This window comes from Paramisgurnus dabryanus, chromosome 10, assembly GCF_030506205.2.
Source record: "Paramisgurnus dabryanus chromosome 10, PD_genome_1.1, whole genome shotgun sequence".
NCBI lineage: Eukaryota > Metazoa > Chordata > Actinopteri > Cypriniformes > Cobitidae > Paramisgurnus > Paramisgurnus dabryanus.
The window spans coordinates 21,920,597-21,948,278 of record NC_133346.1 but is presented as its reverse complement, the minus strand read 5'-3'; the positions used below and the strand labels follow the sequence as shown (position 1 = coordinate 21,948,278).

General features: G+C 37.9%; 1 protein-coding gene across 1 annotated transcript; it reads left to right on the top strand.

Moving 5' to 3' along the window:
• The first annotated feature begins 167 nt into the window (after positions 1–167).
• Positions 168–27,682, top strand: LOC135779562 (integrin alpha-2). Its single transcript, XM_065290329.2, has 33 exons — positions 168–480; positions 587–683; positions 2,695–2,808; positions 6,572–6,753; positions 11,614–11,737; positions 11,949–12,052; positions 12,278–12,375; positions 13,792–13,906; positions 13,993–14,120; positions 14,203–14,351; positions 14,435–14,585; positions 14,879–15,032; positions 16,382–16,455; positions 16,560–16,698; positions 16,970–17,112; positions 17,485–17,628; positions 17,734–17,937; positions 18,112–18,242; positions 18,329–18,492; positions 18,636–18,784; positions 21,803–21,913; positions 22,205–22,287; positions 22,703–22,844; positions 22,954–23,040; positions 23,113–23,189; positions 23,279–23,362; positions 23,494–23,596; positions 23,846–23,956; positions 24,294–24,404; positions 24,484–24,597; positions 24,687–24,776; positions 25,240–25,356; positions 25,456–27,682. Exons 4-33 carry the CDS (start codon positions 6,711–6,713, stop codon positions 25,540–25,542), a joined length of 3,531 nt encoding a protein of 1,176 aa, XP_065146401.1. The 5' UTR covers positions 168–480; positions 587–683; positions 2,695–2,808; positions 6,572–6,710; the 3' UTR covers positions 25,543–27,682.

Sequence of the window (27,682 nt, the reverse complement as noted above, 5' to 3'; positions counted from 1 at the left end):
TCTATCAATTTTTGTCAGATTCCAACACATTTTAAATTAAAGTTTTTTCAAGTTTTTTTTAAATAAAGAACGTCAAAATATAAATAGCACTTTTTTGAACATTAACTCATTCCGACTCATTTTGCCAGCACAGGTCACATAAATACTAGAATAGAAAGAGGAATTATTAAAGAGAACTACTGGATGACTATTTCATGGTATTTTATAGGAAGATCATTTAGGGTGAGTGAGTTATCTTTACAAAAAAAAGTTGAAAAGCTGTCACTGGGGCAGTACCCTTGAGTGTCTATCTTTTAGTGAGTAAACACTGTTTTTGAATACATTAAGAATTTATGAAGACTTCTAAGGATCTTTTTCTTTGTCTCTCAGGGTTGTAAAGAAGAAAGAAACCCCTGCAAGTCATTTAGCTGGTCGATCCCACCTGCAGACTTCAACCAGATCAATGCTACTTTTAGAGTTTGGCGACCCACCTTCATCAAAGTACGACCATACCCCTGATTTTTACATTCCCAATATTGCTTCGTGCGATCTTAACATTTGCTGTATTGATACTCATAATGCTAATGTCTGCTTTCAAAACATTTAGGGAGATTTTTCTAGCATCAACATGGCTGTTGATGCTATGCTGAGGAGCAAAGACCACTGAGCTGTTTGTGTTAAATCAGAATGTCATAAGTCGTGAGGTACGTATGAAACAAAGAAAAAATCAAATACATGGAAAATATGAAAAACTGTACTGAGAATTATTCAATCAGACTTTCCAGCTATTTAATAGGGAAGAGGATTAGGGCCACTGGTGAAAAAAATATTTGAATTCTGACTTTATTCTCAGAATTCTGACTTTAATCTCAGAATTCTGACTTTTTGAGATTAAAGTCAGAATTCAAATTCTGAGATTAAAGTCAGAATTCTGAGATTATAGTCAGAATTCTGAGAATAAAGTCAGAATTCAAATATTTTTTTCACCATGGCCTGTGGCCCTAATCCTCTTCCGTAATTTTAAAAGGCTGTCTTAAAGAAATATGTCCCGCCTAGAACCCAGCAAGCACTTTTGAGTCCTTACGTCTCTGACAAGTTTTTGTCTATTTGTGAAAATAGTTGTCTTACCATAGCCAACAAAATGAATCAAAACAAAAATAAATACTGTTGACTTTGATTATAATATATGATTGATTACATACATCTCGCTTAGTGGTTTTGGCAAAAACGACATGTACCCAATTTCAAGTTTGTTTTGGCTAGAAGTGAGTTAATCACGGTATACTGGGTCTATTGTTAAATGTAGGTAAATAAATAAAAAAAAAATCAGATAATTTACTCACCACCATATCATCCAAAATGTTGATGTCTTTCTTTGTTCAGTCGAGAAGAAATTATGTTTTTTGAGGAAAACATTTTAATTTTATGCAGTTTAAAAAAAGACTCTAAATCGGCCATTCCCAAACTGTGGTCCACGGACCACTAGTGGTCCGTGAGGGTACTGCAGGTGGTCCGTGAAAAAGGCAAAATAAAATATAAAATAATATATATTTTTTAAGAATATGTTTTAAGAATCTGTTGTACTGATGTGATGACCAGTTATAGTTTTAGTGCCAGTAAGCCTATTTAGAGGTGCAGATAAATTCAGGACTTTGTGTAGACATATTTTATTATGAGTTTTATGAGGTGGTCCGCGAAAATTCTTGATTACAAAATTAGTGGTCCACACACACACACAAAAAGTTTGAAAACCCCTGCTCTAAATGATCCCAAACAAGGCATAAGGGTCTTATCTAGCAAAACCATTGTCATTTTTGGCAAGAAAAATAAATAATATGCACTTTTAAACCACAGCTTCTCGTCTTGCACCAGCCATATGATGCACCAGTGCGACCTCACGTGAATGCGAAAGCAAGTCAAAAGGTCACGGATGACGCATGCGAAACTACGCCCCAGTGTTTACAAGTGTGGAGAAAGAGGGCCGCTCCGACGTCGTTGTATGTCAAATAATACAAATTAATGTCTTTGTGTCAGTTTATTGTTTAAAATGGTCCGCAAATGTGCGTTTCATATATGTAACAAGTGACCTTTCTACGTCATTATGCAATTACGTGAGGTCGTGCTGGTGCGTTACAGGACCGGAGGAAGACGAGAAGTTGTGGTTTAAAAGTGCATATATCGTTTTGCTAGATAAGACCCTTATGGCTTGTTTGGGATCATTTAGAGTCCTTTGAAACTGCAATTTTAAACTGCATTAAACTGTTAAGTGTTGGGGTCCATGAAAGTCCATTAAAATGAGAAAAATGCTGGAATGTTTTCCGCAAAAAAACATAATTTCTTTTCGACTGAACAAAGAAAGACATCAAAATTTTTTGATGACATGGTGGTGAGTAATTTTTTTAAAGAAAATGAACTAATCCTTTAACCTAGACAGTGAAATGAGGGCTATTGCTTGCTGGTATGGCACTTACAGTATGCACAGTATGATGGCATCATTTCAGTGGTCAGAAGTAGTGGTTTTGCCGACTTCCTACATTTAGCAACAAATGATGTAAACAAGGTTTAGTTGGCTAAATGTCTAACCAGACTGTGCTAGCCAACTAAAACTTGTTTACATCATTTGTTGCTAAATGTAGGAAGTCGGCAAAACTACTGGTTGTTAATCTTACCTTATTTAGTTTTGAAATCCTGACCAGTCTTATGTCTTCACCACAGGTCACAATACAAGTAACCAAAGATATACAAAGTGGAATCCCGCTGTGGATTATCATCTTGAGTATTCTTCTAGGATTATTAATACTGGCTCTTGTCATCTTCGCTTTGTGGAAGGTTAGTATCGTCTGTGTTATTTTAGCTCTTCTCTTTCGGCATGTACATTTTCGGCGGCATGCTTAAAGGAAGCAACATAAAGTTAAAGCATGTAAAATCATGCTATAAAAAAGCCTATGACGCAGTTTGGCAGCAACCATTCGGAAAGCGGAAAAGGATTCCAAAGAACATTTGAGTGTCAGAGAGTCCACTCTTTTTTTATAGCGTCGTTGGCAGGGCTGCCAGAGCATTTTTTTGCCGCTCTCGCAGATGGCTGTGTGAACATACAATTATGGCACATTTACATTTTGTCATTTAGCAGACGCTTTTGTCCAAAGCGACTTACAAGTGAGGTAAACAATAGAAGCAATTATGGCAACACAAGAACAGCAATAAATAAGTGCACTGGAAGTAGTCTCATCAAGTCCAACACAATATACATAGCCAAGGGTATGTTAGTAATTTTTTATATATATAAATATAAATATATATATATATATATATATATATATATATATATATATATATATATATATATATATATATAGATAGATAGATAGATAGATAGATAGATAGATAGATAGATAGATAAAGAGGAAGGTAAATAGAGAAAGAGATAAAGAGAAGGGTAACTAAATAAAGATAGTAAAACTGTAATTAGGAAGTGAGGTAATGGTGGAAGAGATGGGTTTTTAGCCGAGTCTTAAAGACAGCTACAGTGTCAGCAGATCGTGTCACGACCGGCATTTTGGCTTGGTTAGCTTTTCCATTGAGTTTATGCACAGTTTTATGCATTTAAGAGTTGACCAACATTTTGCTTGACACTTTGAATAATCCCAGAGCATCAAGCTTTGAAAAGCAAAGCAGCGTATGTTCATCTAACTTGAACCTGAAATCCCACCAGTCTAAAAAGAACACCAGAGCACAAGTCATGTGTTCTCTTCTGTATCCATCATCAGCAAAGGAGAGTTCAGTAACCTATCCTGGCTTTACATACCAAAACTTCAACAGAGATCTATAGCTCTTAATCAGAAACATACCTTCATATGGGTCACAGATTTATATACTGTATGTAGATCTATTTCATTTATTTGTTTGGAGAGTGGTTTTTGTAAGTGCACATTAAATAACACGAGCTTAGTCAGATAGCATCTACTTCAAAATGCAAAATATATGTCAGCAGCCAATATTAATCGCTAACGATTTGGGACAAATATGATGTTATTTAATGTTAAACTACAGGGACAGGGATTTGAGCAGTGTCCTGAGTCACAGCATACAGATGGCGCCCGGCGTTTAACTGCACAGCGCTGAGCTGTGCGTCCGGTGTGCGACCCCCTTTAACATCATATTTGTCCCAAATTGTTAGCGTTTAACATTGGCTGCTAACATATATTTTGCATTTTGAAGTAGACACTATCTGACTAAGCTCGCACTATTTAATGTGCACTTCCGGTGTATGATTCCTCCGAGTTGTCCTGGACGCGACTCGACTCGACGCGGTGCGGCGCTGAGCTGCGCGTCTGGTGTGCGACCCCCTTTAGGGTTAGTAGTATAAGCTGACATATAGTTGTAAAAGTACATAATGGTAAATACAATTATTTACTCACCCTATACAATCCTATATACATTTCTTTGTTCGGCTGAATTCATATGAGTATATTTTGAACAATGTTTGTAGCCAAACAGATGTGTGGCCCCATAGTAAGAGAAAATAATACTATGGGAGTGAATGGTGTACCCCGGTTCTAGCAAAACACAGACATTTATACATGTTTGGAAAAACTTGAGGGTTAATAAATAATGACAGCATTTTTATTTTTGGTGAACTATCCCTTTAAAATCATTTGAATGCCTGCTGAGGGATCATCACAATAAAGTGTTAGTATATATTAAGCAGTCTACTAATAGTTGATGAAAAGTAATTTATTGGTCATGTCTAAAGTGGACTATCAGAATAAAGTGTTACTTTTATTTATTTTTTTCGATTAAAGAAGGCAAAAACAATTCAGGAAAAGTGCTTTTTTATTCACGTGGTACTTTGTTGTACTAAATTTTCTTCAGGTGTCACATTACCTTTTGCTAACTTTCAGTGTCACAGTTTGTCACACAGTAAATGTATTATGAGATTTGAAATGTAAGATCACTCAGCATTCATGTTTCAAGCACATAAAAAAATTGTTGGCTTTGAAAACATCAACATACCAAATGAAAGAAGGAAGTCTTGGGCACATATGTTGTAATCATTACATTTTCATATTATCTTTTATGAAACCCTGCTAACCCTGCATTTGTGGGGTTAACCATGCATCGTGGTGCCAAACGCACGCAGTGTGAAAGGAAGCTGGGTTATGTTATGACCCCAATTAAACACAGCTGAAGCGCAGCTATTCAAGGTGTTTAGGGTTGCTTGATAATTACAGACAGGTGTAAGAGCAGAGTTTCAAACACCTGACTAGGGTTAAGGAATACACAGTGTGAAACGTCAGATTATGAATACCCAGGGTTATCTCTTAACCCCTGGTTAATTACGAACAGTGAAACAGATAACCCAGGATAGGGTTAACCCTGTACTGAAAAACAACTGCAAAAACTTTATTTCAGAAGAATTTAAAGGGATAGTTCACCCAAAAATGAAAATTCTGTCATCATTTACTCACTCTCAGGTTGTTACAAATCCACATAAATTTCTTTGTTCTGATGAACAGAAAGGAAGATATTTTGAGAAATGTTTGTAACCAAACCATTTTTGGACCCCATTCACTTCCATAGTAAGATAAAAGAATACTTTGGAAGTAAATGGGGTCCACAAACAGTTTAGTTACAAACGTTTATCAAAATATCTTCCTTTCTGTTCATCAGAACAAAGAAATTTGTATAGGTTTGTAACAACCTGAGAGTGAGTAAATGATGACAGAATTTTCATTTTTTGGTGAACTATCCCTTTAACAAGGTGTGGCTTACATAAGCATATTGATGTCTGTCCGTGGTTTTCTAAAATATCTTAAACATTTCCTGTTGGCTCTGAAACTGTTAATAAGTTTAACTTCTCAGTTACTTCCCAGTCCTAAATGATAAAATCCCTTGGGCTGGGCTGTTGGGTTAATCATTGTGTGTGTTTGTGTGTGTGTGTGTGTGTGTGTGTGTGTACCTGGTATTTTTCACATTGTGGGAACCAATTGTCCCCACAAAGATAGGAATACAAGTATTTTGTGAAAATGATGAGGAAACAAGCTTATAAATCAAACAAGATGATGTTGGGGAAGTGAAGAGAATATACAGTTTGTACAGTATAAAAAACATTACGTCTATGAATGTCCCCACAAAACATGGAAACCAAAATGTGTGTGTGTGTGTGTGTGTGTGTGTGTGTGTGTGTGTGTGTGTGTGTGTGTGTGTGTGTGTGTGTGTGTGTGTGTGTGTGTGTGTGTGTGTGTGTGTGTGTGTGTGTGTGTGTGTGTGTGTGTGTGTGTGTGTGTGTGTGTGTGTCATGGTCTACAGCAGACACCCATGAGTAAGTGTTTTAAAGGAGCTTTTTTTAAATGAAACTAACCCCCCCCTTTCCTGACAGTCCACACCTTTGCTCATAACAATCGGCCAGTGTACAACAATACAAACACTTTTTATTCTAGTGCCAATGACCTTTTTTGTGCTTATAAATGAACACGTCCAATTTTATTCTGTTATAGTGTTTCAACTCTCTTAGTTTAGTGTGGATAAACTAATATTTGTAAATGCAAGCCAATTGTGATGTATGATGGGTTTAAATATTGTTATTTCACAGGAAGATAAAGATCTGGCCAAAGTATGACATCACATCCTCACAACAATTTTAGCACGGCGTTCTGAGTAATCTCGTGCAGTTTCATAAATGACTGTGAGACTGCAGACATCAGGATCAGCTCTACTCTTCTTAGGCAGCTATGGAAAAAACTGAGAAAGTCTGGATTCTACTATTATTTCAGAGTGAGTACTCACATTGCTTTATTATTTAAATAATTGTCAGTCAAGTCTAGTGTGTACTGCATAGTGTACAGTAATATTTCTATATTGAAAAAGAAATAGTTTGCATTTAGCTGCTTTGGTAGTGGATGGACTTTCTCAAAATTGCAGTAAATATTTACATTTGATTGTGTAATTGTTTACTTTCTACCACAGTTGCCAAATGTAAAGTTTTATTATGTGGCAAACAATATTACGCTATACAACACTATTCACTACACTGACAGTTTATAGAATTGTATATATTGATAAGTCTTCCAAGTGCATAAATGTCAATGTTTTTGTGTAGACTTTCAAATGATTATATTAACCTGTGTATTACAAGTCTCTCTTTGATTTTGTGAGGGTGTGTTTAGGGTAAAGTCTAAAAAGGGTTGGGTTTACACCTTTACATTTGTCATTGTTGTTTGAAATATACCGACAAAGCTACGAAAAAAGGATTGTGTGTGGTTTATGGGGATAAATAGTCTATAATGACATGTTTATAAACATGGTTTACAGAGACACTTCCTGAATTTAAAGACTGCCAACTGGTTTTTGTGACCGTTGGGGTTACAATGTAAAAAAAATTGCAGCATTTTTGTCAAAGCAACATATATTTTTGTTACTTTAACTTAAAAACGGAAGTTAAACAATTTCAACTTAAATGTATAAGTTATGTGAACTTTTTTAAAGGTCACATATTTCAAGGCCTTTTAGGGTTATATTTAAGGTTATGATGTCTTTAAGAATATATATTTGCAGTTTAAGTGCCAAAAACGAGCTCTATGTATTTTTTACAGCTCCTCTTTCAGGAGCTCTGCTAAAACAGGTCGTTTTGGCCTGTAATAAGTAATATTCATGAGGCTCTCTTCTGATTGGCCTGTTGTTTTATGAGTAAAATACGCAGTCGAAATAACGTTGCCCATGGAAGTACATAAGTGTTAGTTTCTGTACACTAATAAATGTTAGGTTAGTAAACCAACAGACACTGAGACTAAGAGATTTTAACCTTACCATGTTTAACTTAATAAACAAACAGACAACAACAGGGCTGGTGTCTATAACTTAAAAAAAACAATGTCTGATTTTCAACAGATATTCTATTAAAACCGGTGGCTACAAAAGACTTTAACATGACAAAACAACACGTAAGCATCTAGTTAGCAACACGTTAGCGTAGCATAACTGTTTACAATATATAGTTTCAATTCTCTCTGGCTCCATAATTAGGGTGGCCATTCGTGCCAGTTCCGCCGGACACGTCCCGAACATGTTTTCGGGTTCGTTCTCCGGAAGTCGCGTTGCTCGACCGCATACGTCATCAAGGTTCTCACATTTCAGTTAAAATACATTAGAAAATTAAAATGTATTTCTTTTAAGACATACAATCATTGTAGTTTCATTCTTACATTGAAATATAACGGTTGCTTTTCTGAAATTAAACCCGAAATATTAAACCTTGATGACGTATGCGGTCGACCAACGCGACTTCTGGAGAACGAACCCGAAAACATGTTCGGGACGTGTCCGGCGGAACTGGCACGAATGGCCACCCTATCCATAATGTACTTTAAAGTAAGGACTGCATGATTAATCGCATGCGATTGTCTCGTGCACCTCTTCAGTAAAGCCGGTTGATTGATTAGTAGTAAATCACCATCAGCTGCTTTCAAAAGCGGCAACCGGCAGCCGGTTCTGAGAGCAAGTGATGTCGCTTTACTACTAATCAACGAGATGCATGTGACAATCATGTGCAAGTTATCATGCAGCCCTACTTAAAATGTGTTTACTTACACATTGTGTATTTGAGGTCATACCCAACAAAGTAAGAACTGCAATATCTTTAATGAGTAGATTCCTGGAGAAATCAGCATTGAACTGCCACACTGAAGCAGTCACTTGTGAAATGTTTAACAGACAGTTAAAGTCAAACTATTTGTTGAGGAATTACTGAATAAATGAACATTAGCCATTGTTCCCGTATATTAATGTTTTTCAGAAGCCTGTGCAATGATTTAGTTTCCTGATTTCCATCAATTGAACAGCATTTTCTCACATGGTGTGATATTAGGGGTTTGAAAAAGAGGGGCAAAAAGGGTGGGGCGCTGGACAGGGGACAGTGCGGGGTGGAGACTGAAGGCGGTGATTGTGTTTTGGTGACATAGCAACTCTACGGAAGTACAAACAAACCGTTTTAACTTATAGCTACTTCAAGCAGGATGTGAGCATTTGACTTTTAAGTGAAACTTTTATGGTACTTAAATAGCCCCTAGACCTCAGTTATCATGAAAAAAGCCACAAAATTACAGATTTGACAATATGTGACCTTTAAGCCAAAACTGTCATGAACCTGCCTGTCTGTCATAGTTATTCATGGTCATGTGGCAGGATCGTGGCGGTACCCATGTTTTGTGTTGTAGCACATGGCCTTTTGTGTAGTGTGCTGCAGTGTCTTGTCTCTGGCCCCGCCCCCTTGTTTCCTTGTTAGTTATTCATTATTGGTTAACTCCCCGCACCTGAACTTCCCTCGTTATCTTGTTTAGTTTTCCCTATTTAAGGCCCCAGTGTTTCTTGTCCTGTGCTGAATCGTTTTGTATCTTTTGGATGTTTGGTGTCTTTGACATAGTCAATTCAAGTCAAGTCTGTCCTGTGAAGTTTGGTCTTAGTGTGTCATCTAGTCTTAGTCTTGTGAATGTTTTGTCTTTTGCCCCCACGTGGGCTCTTTTGTTAATAAACCCTTTTGAGTTCACATTCCCTGCACTTGGGTCCCGTTCCTCTCCGTGAGTCATGACAGAACGATTCAGCCAGTCAGGGACCCAGCAGGGTTTGTCGGGCTTCGATCAGACCATGATGGACCAGCTGCTAAGGAGGGCCAGAGCTCCATGGCGCCTGCAGCCGTCTGTGCTGCCTCAGCCGTCTGTTCAGCCACATCTACAGCAGTCTAAACAGCCACATCTACAGCAGTCTGAACAGGCACAGCCCCTGCAGTCTGCACAGCTACAGCAGTCTGCACAGCTTCAGCCCCTGCAGTTTTCTCAGCCACAGCAGTTTGCCCCACCACAGCTCCTGCAGCTGCCGAAGCCACTACAGCCGTCTGCGCACCAGCAGCCACTACAGCCGTCTGCGCACCAGCAGCCACTACAGCCGTCTGCGCACCAGCAGCCACTACAGCCGTCTGCGCACCAGCAGCCACTACAGCCGTCTGCGCACCAGCAGCCACTACAGCCGTCTGCACAGCCGCAGCAGCCTTCTACGCAGCAGCCACTACAGCCGTCTGCGCAGCCGCAGCCACTACAGCCACCGCTCCAGTGTAGGCCTTTGCCCAAGCCTCCTTGGACTTTTCTCCGGACCCTTAGTCATGTTTACCCTTATGAACTTTAATTTCCTGTGTTTAGTTTATTAAGCATCACCATTGGACTTTGTTTTTCTAGTTTATTTTATTAATCTGTTGTCATTTTGTCATAGTCTGTGTCCCTGTCTTGTCCATTGTCTTGTGTACCTTCTTGAGGAACGCCTGGAGGCGTCCCTTTAAGGGGAGGCTACTGTCATGAACCTGCCTGTCTGTCATAGTTATTCATGGTCCTGTGGCAGGATCGTGGCGGTACCCATGTTTTGTGTTGTAGCACATGGCCTTTTGTGTAGTGTGCTGCAGTGTCTTGTCTCTGGCCCCGCCCCCTTGTTTCCTTGTTAGTTATTCATTATTGGTTAACTCCCCGCACCTGAACTTCCCTCGTAATTTTGTTTAGTTTTCCCTATTTAAGGCCCCAGTGTTTCTTGTCCTGTGCTGAATCGTTTTGTATCTTTTGGATGTTTGGTGTCTTTGACATAGTCAAGTCAAGTCTGTCCTGTGAAGTTTGGTCTTAGTGTGTCATCTAGTCTTAGTCTTGTGAATGTTTTGTCTTTTGCCCCCACGTGGGCTCTTTTGTTAATAAACCCTTTTGAGTTCACATTCCCTGCCCTTGGGTCCCGTTCCTCTCCGTGAGTCATGACAAAAACTTGCAAAATCACGTTATTTTAACTTTGTGCTGCATTGTTTTACAGTGTAGGGACTGGAGTAGGTTCGGGTAATGTAATATACAGTTCGTACAGTATTAAAACCATTGCGTCTATGGAAATGTTCCCATAAAGCACATATGCCTGACTGTGTGGGTGTTCAAAACATGTCTAAAACCAGGTTACACTGACAAAACTGTTGCTGTAACCCAACTGGTACCAGTCCTTCCAGAAAAACTTGAAGTTTTTTTGTGATTGTTGCGGGCAAAAATCCTTGATCTTGTGGCACGTAAATGTGCGGACTTTGGCTGATCCTTGAATCATGCAATCGCGTAATTGAGTTTTTCTGGAGGGACTGGGTCGAGCTTTTACAGTGTTTCTAAAACTTTTTGCTGCCCCCCTTTGCGTAGGGTGCATTCCTTCACACCACCACCCCCCAACGAAAAATTCATGACATTCAACACAATCTCAAACTTAGAATTAGAATTAAACACAACATTTTAAATGATACAATGTAGTGCCTTAGTAGCCTTATTTTTCTGTTTAATTGCACAGAATTTATGCTGAATTTATGTATTTTTAACCCTGGAAAGCCCACAGGGTCAAATTTGCTCAAAAGAAGTAAAGGGTTCTTGGGTTCTCATGGGTTCTCCATGGTTAAAAATGTCAAATTCGGCACAATTCCAGCCCCCAGTTTGAGAACCACTGACATAAGCAATGCAAAGGTCATGGGTTCGATCTCAGGGAACAAATACAGTATATTGACAAAGAAATGTATAGATGCAATTAGGTAAAATGCATACATGTCAATATAAATGTGAAACCTAAAAGTGTATACTTTTTCCGTAGGTTTTTGCATTGCTCAAACTCAGGGTTTTAATGTGGGGACTGCTGGTGCCAAAATATTCATGGGTCCTAGTGGTGAAGAGTTTGGATACAATGTACAACAGTTCAGTAATAGTCAAGGAAAATGGTAAGATACGCATTCACACCACAAACCATAAACTCGATAGTGTGTTAGAATGTGTTTATGATCAGATAAATAGATATAAAAAGCTCATCACCTGTCATAATGACCAATTCCTGTCTTCTATCAAGAAATAATAAATTGATCATAAATCTTTTCATATTTTGACTATAATCTATCCATCACTATCACATTCTTTGTTCTTGGTGACCCTCAGGCTGCTGGTTGGATCTCCATGGAGTGGATACCCTAAAAACAGAAAAGGAGACATCTACAAGTGTAACATCAGTAGTACCAGCTGTCAGAAACTAAACCTTGAAAGTAAATATCTCTTTAGTTTTTATAACAAACTTTCTTGAAGATTTTTGAATTATAGTAGTGCCATTGTATTTGCTAAAGCAGGTTGAAGTATCATGTACATATTATAGCGTACAAGTATGGTATCATTCAACAATGTGGTGCAATGCATCATGGTACCTTTAAAAAGGTTATTAAAAGTATTAATATTATTTGGTTGACATTAATATCATATTTATTTCTTTGCAGACTCTGTCAACATAGATGGTGTGGAAAATATAAACATCAACATGAGTCTGGGTCTGACCCTCACTTCAATAACTAAGTCTAAAGGAAATGCATTCATGGTGAGATAAAGAAAATTGGTTATTTTGCGTGCTTATATGAGTTCCACCTTACTGGTCAAGTGGTGGTGTGAAAACCACAACTGCATGCACACGATGTGCATAAAGGAAACAAAGCAGATGAGCTATAATAATAAGCTATGTGTGTTCAAATACCAGCTACACACTTGTTGTCTTGACCACTTGACATTGCGTGCATGTGACAGGAAGTAATTGAAAAAGACTCCGGGGGGGTATTTATAAAATGCTGTGTAGAAAACGTTGATAATTTCTTAAATGTGAATCATAAAACAAATGTACACATAGAAAACGAACATACGCCTCACTTTCAGAAGCAAAATATATAAATCGCAAATTGTGCACAGCTGAACAGTTGCAGATCTCCACCTAATGCGATGCCTAATTACATTTTTTCTCGGTTGCTTAAACACATTTCTTGAAACTATGCCTCAAATTATCAAAACCGTAAACACACATCCATAACGTCTTACACAATTCTCCAAACATCCGGTTTTCATGTCGAAATGAAGCTCTGCACTTTAAACCATTTACTCTTACTGAAAAACCAAACTTTTCTTTCAGACAACACACACAAGCTTTCAAAAACACACACACTACAACATAGTATTATTTTAGTAGTAAAATAATATATCCAAAACTGGTAAATTTTGTTGTTTGTGGTTCTCTTCCTCAAAAACCTTTTCACATGACCGAAAAAGACACAATCAATGTATGCATGGGCACATTTTTATTCATTCATGTGCTACATAGCACAACTGTAAAAAAATACGAAGTAAATACAGTAGTATCAAGACACATAGCAGAAACTAACGTAGTGCTACTAAACCAGCAGACCACTCGTCCACTCCACCACAAGCACACCCTCAGACAGGCAGTAAGGACACTCCTCCCATGTTTTGTATACCAGAGCAGTGTGATTGAGAGAGGAAAAAAGCAGTCTAGTACAGTTCCTAATGTTCATCAAGTGAGGTTAATCCTAATCTTGAGGTTCCATTTATAAATTCACAAGTTCATGGGCAACAAAGAGCTTCAAGTGTTCCAGATACTGTCCACACAGATCTACGCCATTGTGGCGCACTTACCCATTACTTTGTTTGGAAATAATACATACAATTTGTGAGTTAGCTAAGTTCCTTGACTCATTTTGTTTGGGTTTGTGGAACTCAAAATGATAAAACCGTTGAACACACATAAAACCTTTAAGTTGAATTAACTTTTTTACAGGTTTGAGTACAGTTCACTTATTTCAAATTCGGGTTTACAGTGCATCTAACATGGACTAGATGCACTGTACAACATGGTCATTTTGTAAATCCTAATCTTAATCAAGAGACTTTAAGTTACAGATTACTTCTCAACGTATTGAACAAATGAACAGATATTATGTGTGTTTTTCAGACATGTGGTCCTCTGTGGGCTCAGCGCTGTGGTAGTCAATATTTTTATCCAGGAATCTGTGTTGAAGTGAACTCAAAGTTTTCACCTCAGCCGGCCTTCGCCCCAGCTATTCAGAGTATGAACACACTTCCAACAGCTTTTTTTATTGTGAGAAACAATGTAACAGTTTGTTTTTTGTAACTGTTATCATTTCTCATTCAGCATGTGGTGGTCCAATGGATGTTGCCATTGTTTTGGATGGATCAAACAGTATTTACCCCTGGGATGAAGTTGTAAAGTTTCTCGTAAACCTTTTGAAGAACCTTAATATTGGACCGGACGAAACTCGGGTGAGTGCTGTAACTCAGATTAATTGTGAAATATTTGTTTTTATAATTTAAGTTCATTTTTATACTGTTTGGTTGTTTTTAGGTCAGTATTATGCAGTATTCAGTGAATGTGACTTCATACTACAAATTTAGCTCTGACCAAAACAAAGAAAAAGTTCTTTCAACTGCAAAAGATATTGAACAGAAAGAAGGGCAAAGCACCTTCACTTTTGACGCAATTGATAATGTCAGGTACACTATTCAAAGTTTAAAAGCAGCCTTATTTTTTATTTTACCCAAGCTAATATTTACTGTTTTAAACATTTGTTTTTTAGAAAAGAGGCATTTCTCCCTGAAAACGGTGGCCGCCCAGGTGCCACTAAAGTAATGGTAGTGGTGACTGATGGAGAGTCTTTTGATGGTCATATAGCTCAAGAGGTTATTGACAAGTGTAATAAAGATGGGATCATTCGCTTTGGCATTGCTGTAAGTAAATGTAAACATAAAAAACATGCCTGTATATGAGCAATATCATTTTAGCTAATGCATTGTCTGATGATATCAGATACAGTACAACCTGATTTTAAAGTTTACTAAATTATTTGTATTATTATTATTAATGTAAACTGACATTTTTAAAAGGTGAATTTAAATAATTCTTATGAAAAAAAAGGATAAAATGTGTTCCAGTAATTTGTTAGCAGCATCTGATAACACCCCCCATTTTTTTTATATAGTATTTAATGTGCCATAATATTTTCTTCTATGAATTCCCACAGATTCTCAAAAAAAGTGCAGATATACCAAAATTCATCAAGGAAATTGAACTAATCGCTAGCACCCCTACAGAAAACTACATGTTTAATGTGTCATCAGAGGAAGCTCTTAACAATATTGCAGGAACTCTTGGAGACAGAATATTTAACATTGAAGGTAAACATTTACATTGTAACCCAGAATGCAATAGGACAGAAATACATTACTGAGACAGTGCGTACTGAATTACATTAAGTACCTTCTTATCCACTATTAAAACAGTACCTGTATGCAGAGGATGTACTCAAAAATGTTACTTAAGTGAAAGTACAAGTACTAAGTATAAACTTTACTCAACTAAAAGTAGAAGTATCTGGCCAGAATCATACTTGAGTAAAAGTAAAAAAAAAAACATAAATTGTACTTGAGTATTCAAAAAGTAAAAGTAACAGGAAGAATGAAAACTATATATTCTATATAATTCAACTGTTTGTATTTTATTGTATTTAATTATCAAACTATGGCCTACCCGTCCTGGATTTTCCCTTGGCCTTAGCTTGGGCGCCTTAAATCTGGGGTGTTCGCCCTTTGTTTACTCTACCCAAGGGGGCCTTTCCAACGAGCCTACCCACGAGTCTCTAGCCCTTTCCCCGGCTGAGATACGGCTGTCCCTTCCCCAATTTTCCAACGGCTGAAGCTCTGGCGCCTTAAGTCCCCTCGGGTAAGCGACCCAAAGGCATCCAAGCTATGGTCGTGGGAAAATCAGGGGAATGACCACTGTATCTCAGCCAGAGAAAGGGTTAGAGAGTCAGGGTTGGCTCGTTGGAAAGGCCCTCTTGGGTAGGATAAGGGACGCGAAGGGCGAATGCCTCGGACTTAAGGCGACCGAGCTATAGCCGTATGAATTTCAGGGAGTGGCACGTTGTATCTCGGCCAAGAAAAATAAATAACATTTAAATTAAACTGGCCGTCAGCACAATTCAATTGGTTTGGTAAGAGTGAGGGAAAATAGAATAAAGTAATCTCTAAAAAATAAGTACTTTTTTACTGTAAATAAAATTGTAAGGAGTAAAAAGTACTTTTTTTCTTAAAAAATGTAATTGAGTAAAAGTAAAAGTATTGTACTTTAAATTGTACTCAAGTAAAGTAAAAATACCTACTGTAAAAATAATACTTAAGTACAGTAATCAAGTCAAATTATTTAAGTACTTTACACCTCTTACTATATGTTTGTTGCTATATTATGTAATAACAACAACAGAAGATATAATTTACACAGGTGTTGTTAAACAAGTAATTTTTAACCATAAGGATTATTTTTCTTGGTTATCACTTACATTTCATAAGAGCCACACAGCTCATAGTTTTCTGGTAGTTTGTATTTTTTAACTTTGTAATGCGTCAGGTCCTCAGAGACCACGTCTCATGAAATAGAAAATAAATTATGCATTATAAATTATTCAAAACGTACTTGAATTGGGTTTTATTAAATATGTTTAATATTTCTGTCTCCTTCTCTGTTTAAGGGACCAGCCAAGGAGAAAGTTTTAAAATGGAAATGTCCCAAGTTGGATTCAGTGCACACCAGACCAATAAGAAGGTGCCAATAACTGACCAATCTAGTATTGTATCTACAAAACCATTCACAATATCCAACAAATTCCTTTAGTGGATTCAAATGTGAATGAATATCATGCATTACAGAATGTGATCATGCTGGGTGCTGTTGGTGCGTATGGCTGGAGTGGAACCGTTGTCCATCAGAATGGTCAGAAATCACAGATTTTTTCGGAAAATGGTTTTGAGAAAACCCTGGACGATAGAAACCACAGTTCATTACTCGGTGAGCAGCAGTATACTTAAATTTGGATTGTTAAAAGTTAGTTTTATTCAGCAAGGTCATGCATCTTTATAGTCCCATCTGCATAGTTACATTTAAAAGCTTTGTTCAAAATCTATTTATAGGTTACTTTAAGGATTCAATCAAAACCATGTTTTTAACACCTTGCTTTACCAGCTGAGCCATAGGAACACTTCTACCTTTCCATAACCCACAAAAAGATGTGCTTCTTATGTTATCTCATTTGGATATGTTTCCTCTGTTGTCTGTCCAGGATACTCCGTCAGCACTTTAATTGACGGCTCTTCAGAGTTTTATGTGGCTGGTGCTCCCCGTGCCGTTCATAGAGGACAAGTTGTAGTTTACACCATCAGAGAGAAACAACCCTTCATTGTAGATTCACAAAAAGGAGATCAGGTACACTTGATTCCCTTAAACATTACGGACCTCATCAGATCACAGTTTCTCTTTCAAAGCAAGAAGTTGGACTGCATATGTGTTTATCTTCTTGCTTTGAAAGAGAAATAACACATAACCTTTCAGTGTGTGTCATAGCTGTCAACTATATGCTTCTTCCTGCTGCTCGTATTAGATGATATTTAAGAGAGGGGCCTCATTCTAAGTAAGTTAGATCCAGTTAAGACACCTCAAACATTAATTTTAGTCTGGGACTAGCCTTAAGCCTTGTTTGTGAAACCAGGCATCAATGCGTAAAAAGCTTATTTTTAGTTCCATTTTAGTTCATTGACTCTGATCTGAGTTTTGTAATGTGGTGTTTATGGTTTGTAGATTGGGTCTTATTTCGGCAGCGTCCTCTGTCCTGTTGATGTGGATGCTGACGGTGTGACTGATGTCCTGCTGGTTGGAGCTCCAATGTACATGAGTGAGAAGAAGTTTGAAACAGGGAGAGTTTATGTCTTCTCCGTTAATAAGGTGATATAAATACACTGTCCATATACTAATAACTCCATAGCTTTATAAATAATCTAATTTCAGCATAAAGCATTCAACTGAAATTTTTCTTCATGTACTTCATAGGGCACCTTAGGCAAACAGGGCACCTTAGAGGGTTCCTCCCCACTGGAGAACGCTAGGTTTGGAATGGCCATCACCTCAGTACGGGATCTTAACCTGGACGGCTTTAGTGATGTGGTGGTTGGAGCTCCATTGGAGGACAACGGCCAAGGTGCCATTTACATCTACTATGGAGATCAAAAAACCATCAGGAAGCAGAGCTCACAGGTAGAATGGACTGTTGAGTGGTAGGGTGCTGGATAAACTGGTTTTGTTGGTATGGTGCTAGTTAAAGGCATAATTCAAATATATTTTATTTAAATTATGTTTATGAAGACCAGTAACAAGCTGTAATGTACCAAATGCTTGAATTTTTGTTGTTGTTGTCTTTATGTTATTCAGAAAATACTTGGATCAAAGCTAGACCAAACGCTTCGACTCTTTGGACGTTCTTTGGATAGCCGTGAAGATATGAACGGTGATTCAATCCCTGATATTTCAGTCGGAGGATTTGAGAAAGCTGTGCAGCTCTGGTGAGAGTCTTTATGTGTAGTTACAGATCTAATATAATGTATGAATCCCTAAAATTGCAATGGTGATGATGTATTTCTGATCACAGGTCAAAGGGAGTGGCATCTGTCACCACAACGGCCTCCTTCAACCCTGACAAGATCAACATTTTGAAGAAACCCTGCATGATTGGTGGAAGAATGGTGTCCTGTTTTACTGCTAAAGTTTGTTTCAGGTCAACATTCAGACCTAAAACATTACCGGGTTCAGTAGGTAAGTCTGCCATTGGCTAAGGATAACTTGATTAACGTTGATCAAACTGATCGTCTTTAAAGTTTCATAACTATTAATGATTTTTTTAAGTTTAAATTTTGTTACTGACTTCCAATCTTAAATATGTCTGTCCATATCCATAGATATCAAATACAACTTGACCCTGGATGCTGACCTAGAATCATCTAGAGCCATCTCAAGAGCTCAGTTTGAAAACTCAGAGCGTGGCATCCAGAGAGCTATCAGTGTTTCTAATACAGAAACGTGTTTTTATCATAAAGTCAATGTACAGGTTAGCCTATCTATCTATCTATCTGTCTGTCTGTCTGTCTGTCTGTCTGTCTGTGTTGTAGTCGAGTCTAACTAGGGTCAGAGTCAGGACCAAGACTAGAGATCAAGTGTTTTGTACGGTACATATACAGGGTAACACTTTATTTCGATAGTCCACTGTAGACATTTTGCTAATTATAAGTAACTTTGCAACTACTTATCAATTACCAATCTTTATAGAATTAGTAAACTGTCTGCTTAATATCTACTAACACTTTTTTGCGATGATATCTCAACAGACAACTGTCTATAAGTATCTTTGCAGGTGTCACGTATTTCTAACTCTTACTTATACAAAATATACACCAATGTGTATAATCTTGGAACTTTATTCAAAAACACACAACGAAGACGAGGAACAGCAACACATTTGCTGCATCCGAAACCGTCTACTTCATACTATATAGTACGCGAAAAGCAGTAGGCGAGGGGAGTAGTATGTCCGAATACATAGTATTCCAAAAACAGTATGCGAAAAGTACCCGGATGAACTACTACTTCCGGTTAGATTTTGCAGTGTGCATACGATTGACACTTCACTATCCCATGATGCCCCGGGAGAGGAGTTATCCAACGAAGAAGAAGAGGCATGCGGCTGTTTTCGCACTGAAATGACATGACATGATGACGACTTATGTCACGTGATGCAGCAACATGGCGGATGTAGTACGTCCGAATCTCTTCATACTACCAGGATTCATACTATAAAGTACCTACTGTTTTAACGCCAAGTAAGTAGGTACTTTATCTAATTCAGTACCTACTATACAGTATGCGGTTTCAAACGCAGCCATTGACATTCAAAGACCGACAAAGGAATAAATACGAGGGCAGAATATAAAGGGTAGTGATAATCAAACATAACAATGATCAGTTGTAAGAACTTAACTAATAATCAAACATCGGTGTGACTAATAATTATGAAATAAGATAACAAGGATAACTAAACAAAATGATTAACAATGAACTGAAACAAATGCAATAACAAACACAAAACCCCGACAGTATGCCCCTCTCTCCCAAGGCCGTAACTAAAACAACACCCTAATGGACGGAGGGAGGGAGGGAGGGAGGGAGTCCAAAACAACAAAAATGTCAAAAAAATGAATGAGGGATTAAGAAGGGGTCTGGACCAGGCCCCAGAGACCGAACAGGACGAAGCCCCAGGGTGGAGTCGCTGGTGGGAGGAGCCAGGGTGGAGTGATGTTCTTACTACCCACCCTGGGGACGGACAACGGCGATGTCAACTGGTGGAGGATCCAGGGTGTAGGGAGCGAGCAGAGAACCCGGAGGGAGCCTAGGAACCGGAGAGGCGGGGCGGAGCTGGTGGGTCTCCCGACTGAGGCGAAGGAGGTGATCCGGAGCTAAGGAACCCCAAGGCGAACACCCATATGAGGGAGGAGCCCAATGAGCCGGAAGGGTGGAGTGAGAGACACTTTGGGAGTGAGGAAAACCCGGAGGTGAGGAAGGGATGACAACCGACCAGGGCGGAGCCGGAGTGGTGACCATGCCTGGTGACGTCGCTGTAGGGAGGGGAGCTGACGGGAGGGAGGAAAGACCTGAAGTGAGGCCACTGATACGACGGGCCAAGGCGACCTTTTGGTTTCAGGGAGCGGAGGCGGAGAACTGGAGATCTCCCCGAAAGCAGCTGGCAGAGAGGCACGCCATAGCTCAGTCAAAGAAGCGGCATTGACGTGCTGAGTATGAGCAGGGCGTGTCGCTGTGATGGCTGCTGTGGCTTCAGACTGACTGAGATCGACAGAGGAGGCGGGAGTGGGAGGTTGGGCGGGTCCAACTGTGATTAGGGGGAGCTGGATGGAACCAGCGGAGGCGACAAAGGAGGGGTAATGCCCACAGCACAGTCTGAAAAAGAAAAAATTGACCCAAGACAGGTAATGTGCTCACCCTCAGCAGCGTGGAGGTGGATGTCTTCCTCGAAATCATCAGCAGCTCCCGCGGCAAATCCTGGACAACTCGGCTCTAGCACCTGGTCGGGGAAGGAATCGGGGATATTGGCGACGCTGGGCTCAGGGGTTCGCTCTGGCTCACAGGTCGTACTGCCAGGTTCTCCTCCCCCGGGGGGCTCGAGGTCCATGGAGGGTGTTGGCGTGTCGGTCTCTGGGGGTGAAGTGGGGCTGGTAACAAACTCCCCTTCAGCAGGGCAGACGGTGAATGGGGAGTCATTGTGGAGCAGCACCCACTCCACATATGCATCAAAGTTGTCCTCTGGACTGCCCATTGAAAGACGTGCCCATGACCGCTCGTTCAGGCTGGTTTTCAGGAAGACACAGAGCGCATGAAGTTGGTAAGGCACACCAGGTTTAAAAAGTCCTTGATATGAAGTTCCAACGGGCAATCTTCCTGGTCCAGAATTTGGATCTTTACTGATGGAAGATCCATAACGAGAATAAACTAAACTAAAAACGAAACTGTGAGACGAAAAAAAAATAACTCTAACTGGAAACAGGAGGGGAAACACTAAACGCCAAAAAAACTGTTCCGTCGGTTGTTCTGTCACGTATCTCTAACTCTTACTTATACAAAATATACACCAACGATGATGAGGAAACATGATTCTCATAATAATGATGAAATGAGAAAACAAGGATAACTAAACAAGATGATTAACAATAAACTGAAAAAAATGCAATAACAAACACAAAACCCTGACAGCAGGTGCATGGCAACTTATTCAACTAACCCAAACCTATTCCTTAACCCTTACAGTCTACTAATGCTCTAATGACAGGTAGTTGATGTATAGTTGCAAATTATTGAAAGTTAGTTGACATGTAGTTACAAAGTTATTTATAGTTAGCAGAATGTCAAAAGTGGACTATCAAAATAAAGTGTAACCTAGATGGGGAAACAAATGTACCTATTTATTAAAGATAACATAATAATAATATAAAAATTTATATATAAAATTTAAATATATATAAATTTACTAATTCACACAGTTGTCTACATTTGTCCACAGGAGACTCCTGATTTTGTGAATTCAATCGCTTTGCGGTTAGACATCAGTCCACAGAATCCAGATATCGGCCCTGCCCTGGATGCATTTCACCCTAAAGCATGGGAGTTTTTTGTAAGATTTTCTCAAAATATTATTTTATTTCATTTAGGGGCGGTTTCCTGGACAGGATTTATCCTAATCCCAGACTAAAATGTGTGTTTGAGCTGCTTTCATTTAAAATAACCATGCACTGACATTTATATATCAGTGCCATTGTTTTGTATCGAGATGCACACCATTGTTTGTTTGTAAAAAAAATACTAATATAACTAAGGCATAGTCTTGGATTGATCTAAACACAGTCCAGGAAACTGCCCCATAGTTTATAAACTTTGATAAAAATGTTTTTATATCTTTACTCAGATCCCTTTTGTAAAGGACTGTGGATCTGATGAGAAATGTACTTGTGACTTGAAGCTGACTGTGAAAGGTGTTAATGTACCAAGGTAACCCTGAATAATATTATACTGTATGATTTAAAGTCTTAGTATCTTTAAACACAGCATAAAGGCATATTTCAATGAATTACAATGATCATCAATGTGCTTTTAATCCTGTGGAAACCATAGTTTTAGAAACCAAGTTTTTTATTGACTATACTGTATAGTGTAACTTATAATATACAGCATACTTATATAGCATATTTTAATAGTTATAGTATAGTTTATGACATAATTTTTTGGTGAACTATCCCTTTAAAAGTTAAGGTCTAAAAAAGAAGATATGACTTATTATTATTACTAGGGTTAGCTGTAATATGTTATTAAAGAACCATAACCCTTTATTTTAAACTAAGCCCAAAGTCTTGGGTGTCATTTATTTTCTTATCAGGTTTAAAGACCTGCTTATTGTGTTTTGCAGCTCATCCTCACTGTTAGTGAACAATGATAGAAGAAGACTCTCCTTTTTTGTGACCGTAATGAACAGTAAAGAAAATGCTTACAATACAAGAGTATCAGCAAACTTCTCCTCTAACCTCTTCTACGCGTCCTTCACACCACCCGTATGTGCATCACATATATTAAAACTTAATCTATAGTACATAACTTTACATTTGCACTGGTTTCTTTACAAGTAATTGTATTTGTGAATCATCTCGCTTGTGTTTATAGAGTGACAACACCGAAGTAAAATGTACTTCAAAAGCAAATTCACTCGACTGCCAAGTTGGATACCCAGCTCTCTCAACTGGCCAAACAGTAAGAGATGTGTGCATGTGTATTCCCTGTATATGTAGGGAAGATTTCGAATAATATATTTTTTTTTCTTAGGTATCATTTGAGATCAGCTTTGACTTTAACCTGAATGAGCTGCAGAAAAACGCCATTGTGGACTTTGAAGTCCAAAGGTAAAAGATAAAGTTAATTTCATCGCATTACTGCTTTTAATTTTGTGATTTACTTTGTGAATAATAATTTGAATCTAAATATTTTCCAGTGACAGTGAGGAGGAAGTGACATCAGATAACAAAGTTTCTGTCATCACCCCGATCCAGTATGACTCTGAAATCCTTCTCACCAGGTCAGGGGTCAAAAAAATCAAGCTTCACCACTCATAACAGCTTAGCCACCAACCAGCGACCACCAATATGTTATTAAATTTAGTCAGAAATGTAAAAATCTACTTTACCATTTACTTTATTTCTTTTAAAGGTACATGAACTTGGATTTTTGTTTGGTTGGCGCAGAAGATCAAGTCAAAAATACAGTCTCAGGCTTTGATGACATCGGCCCAGAATTTAACTTACTATTACAAGTAAACTCAAAAATTTATATTTACCTTTATTTTAGGTTATTTATGTAAGATACATGTAAAATTGATGGGACTGGTAAGAAAGCTGAGGTCCTAATCTTTTAAAGAATACCATATATGTTTGGTTTTGTGCTCCACAACATTTTTTTAAATAAATGTGATGATGCAATATTGGACCCACCGGTGGGTCCTTCCAATGTTGCTTGCAATCAGACCTATTATTGTAGCATTAAGCAGGGTTTTTTTCTGTAGGTTTCAACAGGAACGTTCCCCATCAATCAGGCTGAATTGACTGTATCACTGCCCACCAGCACCAACGCTGGAAATCCTTTATTATATGTGACCTCAGTGAAAACTGCACCTGTAAGTATGACAGCTGTAGCTCATAGTGGTTACAAACACTTTGAATAAAAACTGTTTTAATGCAATAATGCTGCATGATGTCATGTACAGTACCTGAAGCTATAAAAACCTTATAATGGGGAGGCTACACTTATGGACGCCTTTTTATGTCAACTACATTTACATTTACACATGGCTGACGCTTTAATCCAAAGCGACTTACACTGTGTTTAAGCTATGCATTTTATCAATATGTGTTGAACCCATGACCTTGCACTGCTAGCACAATGATCCACCAACTGAGCAGCAGAAATAACCAATCCTTTAAAATGAGTCTCTTCGTGTATCTGCTGTGCAGGTTGGAAATGTTCAGTGTTACGCCAGCAGTCTGGTTGACCCATTGAAGATCAGTGAGAAAAAGCACACTGCCAGCTTTACTAAAGAGAGCTTTAGAGGAACAAAAGAACTGGTTCGTCTGTGTGAATGTATTTATATATAATTATAAATAATATCATGGACATCAGTAGATAACATTTGTTTATTTCCAGAATTGTCAGGCTGTAAAATGTGAACCCATTACTTGCCGTCTCAAAGACCTGGAGATAAAGAGCAACTACTTTGTTAACATCACCGTTAGGCTCTGGAATGGCACATTTGCTTTTGTAAGCATAGTTTTAGATCTGTCTACCATTTCTTTTATCTGTTGTTACAACAGATCTGCTTATATTTGTATGTATTTTTCTTTTTCTAGGCCGATTTTCAGACAGTTTCATTGGCTGGAGACGCTGAGATCAAAACATCTCAGCCTGATCTCATAGTCATCACCCATAATAAACAACAGGTTTGTTTCATAACCCTCTTAATCTGCAGATATAATCTGTGCTGGTTTGATGCTGGCAGATCAGCATAGCAAAACTTTGCTAGAAAATTATACCACCTTTGAGACAAAGTTGAAGGTGGGCATATCCCATTTTAAATGTCCTACCTTACTTTTTACTTTTACGTCACTTTTTAAGTCCAATGATATTGGACCCACTCACTTTTTTTCAGTGTTGGGGGTAACGCATTACAAGTAAAGTGCATTACGTAATAATATTACTTTTCTGAAGTAACGAGTAAAGTAACGCATTACTTTATAAATGTACACTTTCATATTTTCAAAAAAGTAATGCAAGTTACTTTTTTAGTTTAATTAATTTCGATAAAAAAATTATGTACTGAATTAAACTAAACATAGTCAGATTAAGCTCGACATTTTTGTGATGCAATATGCAATTTCTGAATGCAGAACATTTCCGTTGCAGATAAGAATTACAGTCAGTAAAGAAGGAGCCAGTGGTGACATTCCTATTGGTATTATCATAGGCAGCGTCATTGGTGGACTTCTCCTTCTTGCCCTAGTTACCGTGATTTTATGGAAGGTACTGTATTTTTATGAGCTTTATTTTCATGGCTGTATTTTTATTTTACGAAGAAGATTGGTTTGGTAAAAATTTTGTATTATATTGATTTCTTACCAGCTGGGCTTCTTTAAGAGAAAGAAATTGCCGGAGAAGACTGAACAGGACCAGGCAGAAGAAGAAGGATTGTGTGATAACACAGCGTAAATAAGACAGACATACTCCAGTATGTGGATATACTGGAAAACTTGACCCCTGGCCCCCTTTGAAGCTACTGAATAGTTTTTTTTGCACACGTTTCTTCTATGAACTGCATGTGCATGTACACATGCACTGATATGGTACATTGAGGTTTCCTCAGTATAACTACAGTATAGAAATATAACTGATATTCAGTTAACAAGTATTTCAGAGCAAAATGCACACCAGTACTGTCACTGGATTTTATGCTGATAATATTGTATTTCAAAATGTCTCGCAATTGTTTTTTGCAGATGTAGTTTTGCATTTGTCCTTAGTTGACAGTGTCAGGATGAAAATATGAACAAATAAGTCTGTGCATGCAGAAGTAAGACACGGGGGTGGTGCAAGATGGGGAACGTTAAGTAATTTCTGCCAGAGGCTGTAGTTTTTGTCTGCGAATTTCTGCGTCCTTCACATTCTCGTTCTAACACGCTTTGGGATGTACCATACATGCTTCTTAGTTAACAGTTCAGCTTACGATTCAACTTCTGACTTTTCTCAATTCTTTTACCCAATTAAATAATAATGTATAAAAGAGTTTGTTTTATTTATGTTTATTTTTTAAGTCTTCAAAAATACAGTATGTTTGTGATTGTGCATTTACCTGCCATTGTATACTGATACTAAAATACCCCACCTTTATTGACAGGTCCCTAATGATATGACTTAAATTCCTTAAAGTTCTCCTAAATGTATATATTATGCTATTTTGTAAAAACTTTTAAAGGTATTTCACCCCTTCACTGCCCCTGCAAAAACTTGATATTGTTTGTGACAGAAGTGTCTGCAAAATGTATCTGTCCCTCTATTGAAAATAAAATGTTGAGATTGCACCAATAATAAGGTAGACGCCAACGCAGAGATGTGTTTACGCCCAGGTAGTCCTGAGCAATAGTTAAAGCAACACTATGTAGCTTCCATGTAAAAATGACTTACAGCTCCCCCATGTGGTTGAAAAGCGCAACAGTCCCTGGTCTGCAGGCAGGGGGAGGGGCGGGGCTGTGTGCTCTACCCTCCACCGCCACTTTCAGAGTGTGCTTGTAGCAGCTAGGAGGTTGCTCAGGTTGCAGCAACAGTACAATTTGTCCAGTTAAAAGTTGTTCTATCACTGAAATAATTTTAGGGACATTATTAAAAGGTAAAAAAAATACATAGTGTTGCTTTAAATTTACATTAGCTATATTTAGGCATTTAGCAGACACTTTTATCCGATGCGACTTAAAATAGGAAAACAATAAAGGGATTTGTCTTAGAAAGGCAAAAATATTAGAAGTGCTATACAAAGTTACCATCAGCTTACCAAGTTTCAACATTTTACAATATAACCTTTTGTGAGTAGACGTCACAGTTGCGTCACTGCAAGCTGCGCGCGCAATGTGGTGGCGGAAAAACAGTGGAAATGAATTAGACACGAGTGAAACGAGCAAGATAACTCACTAGAAACTTTCTTGTTGTGCTGCTGAGTGTCAGAACAGGAATGCCAAAAAAGATGACCTTCATTGTTATGGTATACCGTCGTCGAAGACACCAGTTGAAGATAAACGTAGGTGTTTATGGTTGCAATGGGCCTATAAACGGACAGACTGGAGTGATGAAATTATTTGGAAATATTTTAATAATTAGAATAGAAAATAATTAGAGAAGATGTCCGGTGTTCGAAGTCTGTTTCCTCTGTGTTTCTTATAGCGTTTTTATCACGTTATGTTTATAATTTATTTAATTTATTTAGAAGGATTAAAGATTTGAATGAGTTCATAATATCAATAATATCACCATTTATTAAATATTTCATAATTTTTCCGTTTTCTATTTTTATCTTATATCTTAGCCTATGTCTTCTTCCTATTTGTTCTAAAATTATGATGTTTACATACAAATATAGCACACACAGACACACACATGATGTAAAGGGTTATTAATATATAAACAGGCCTATATAAATTAAGTTATATGTAAACATAATAGTTTTATAATAGTTTTAGAGCAAACATGTATGCTATACATATAAGGAAGAAATAATAGAAAACAGGAAAATGATGAAATATTTAATAAATGATATTATATAAAATACATGATAGTATTGCTCTTATATTTACTTTAGCGA

Excerpts from the sequence above, each read along its gene's own strand:
- LOC135779562 (XM_065290329.2), top strand. The coding sequence starts at position 6,711 with ATGGAAAAAACTGAGAAAGTCTGGATTCTACTATTATTTCAGA. Across the intron at positions 18,785-21,802 it reads ATCATAAAGTCAATGTACAG|GAGACTCCTGATTTTGTGAA; the intron begins GTTAGCCTATCT and ends ATTTGTCCACAG. Across the intron at positions 23,190-23,278 it reads GTGGACTTTGAAGTCCAAAG|TGACAGTGAGGAGGAAGTGA; the intron begins GTAAAAGATAAA and ends AATATTTTCCAG.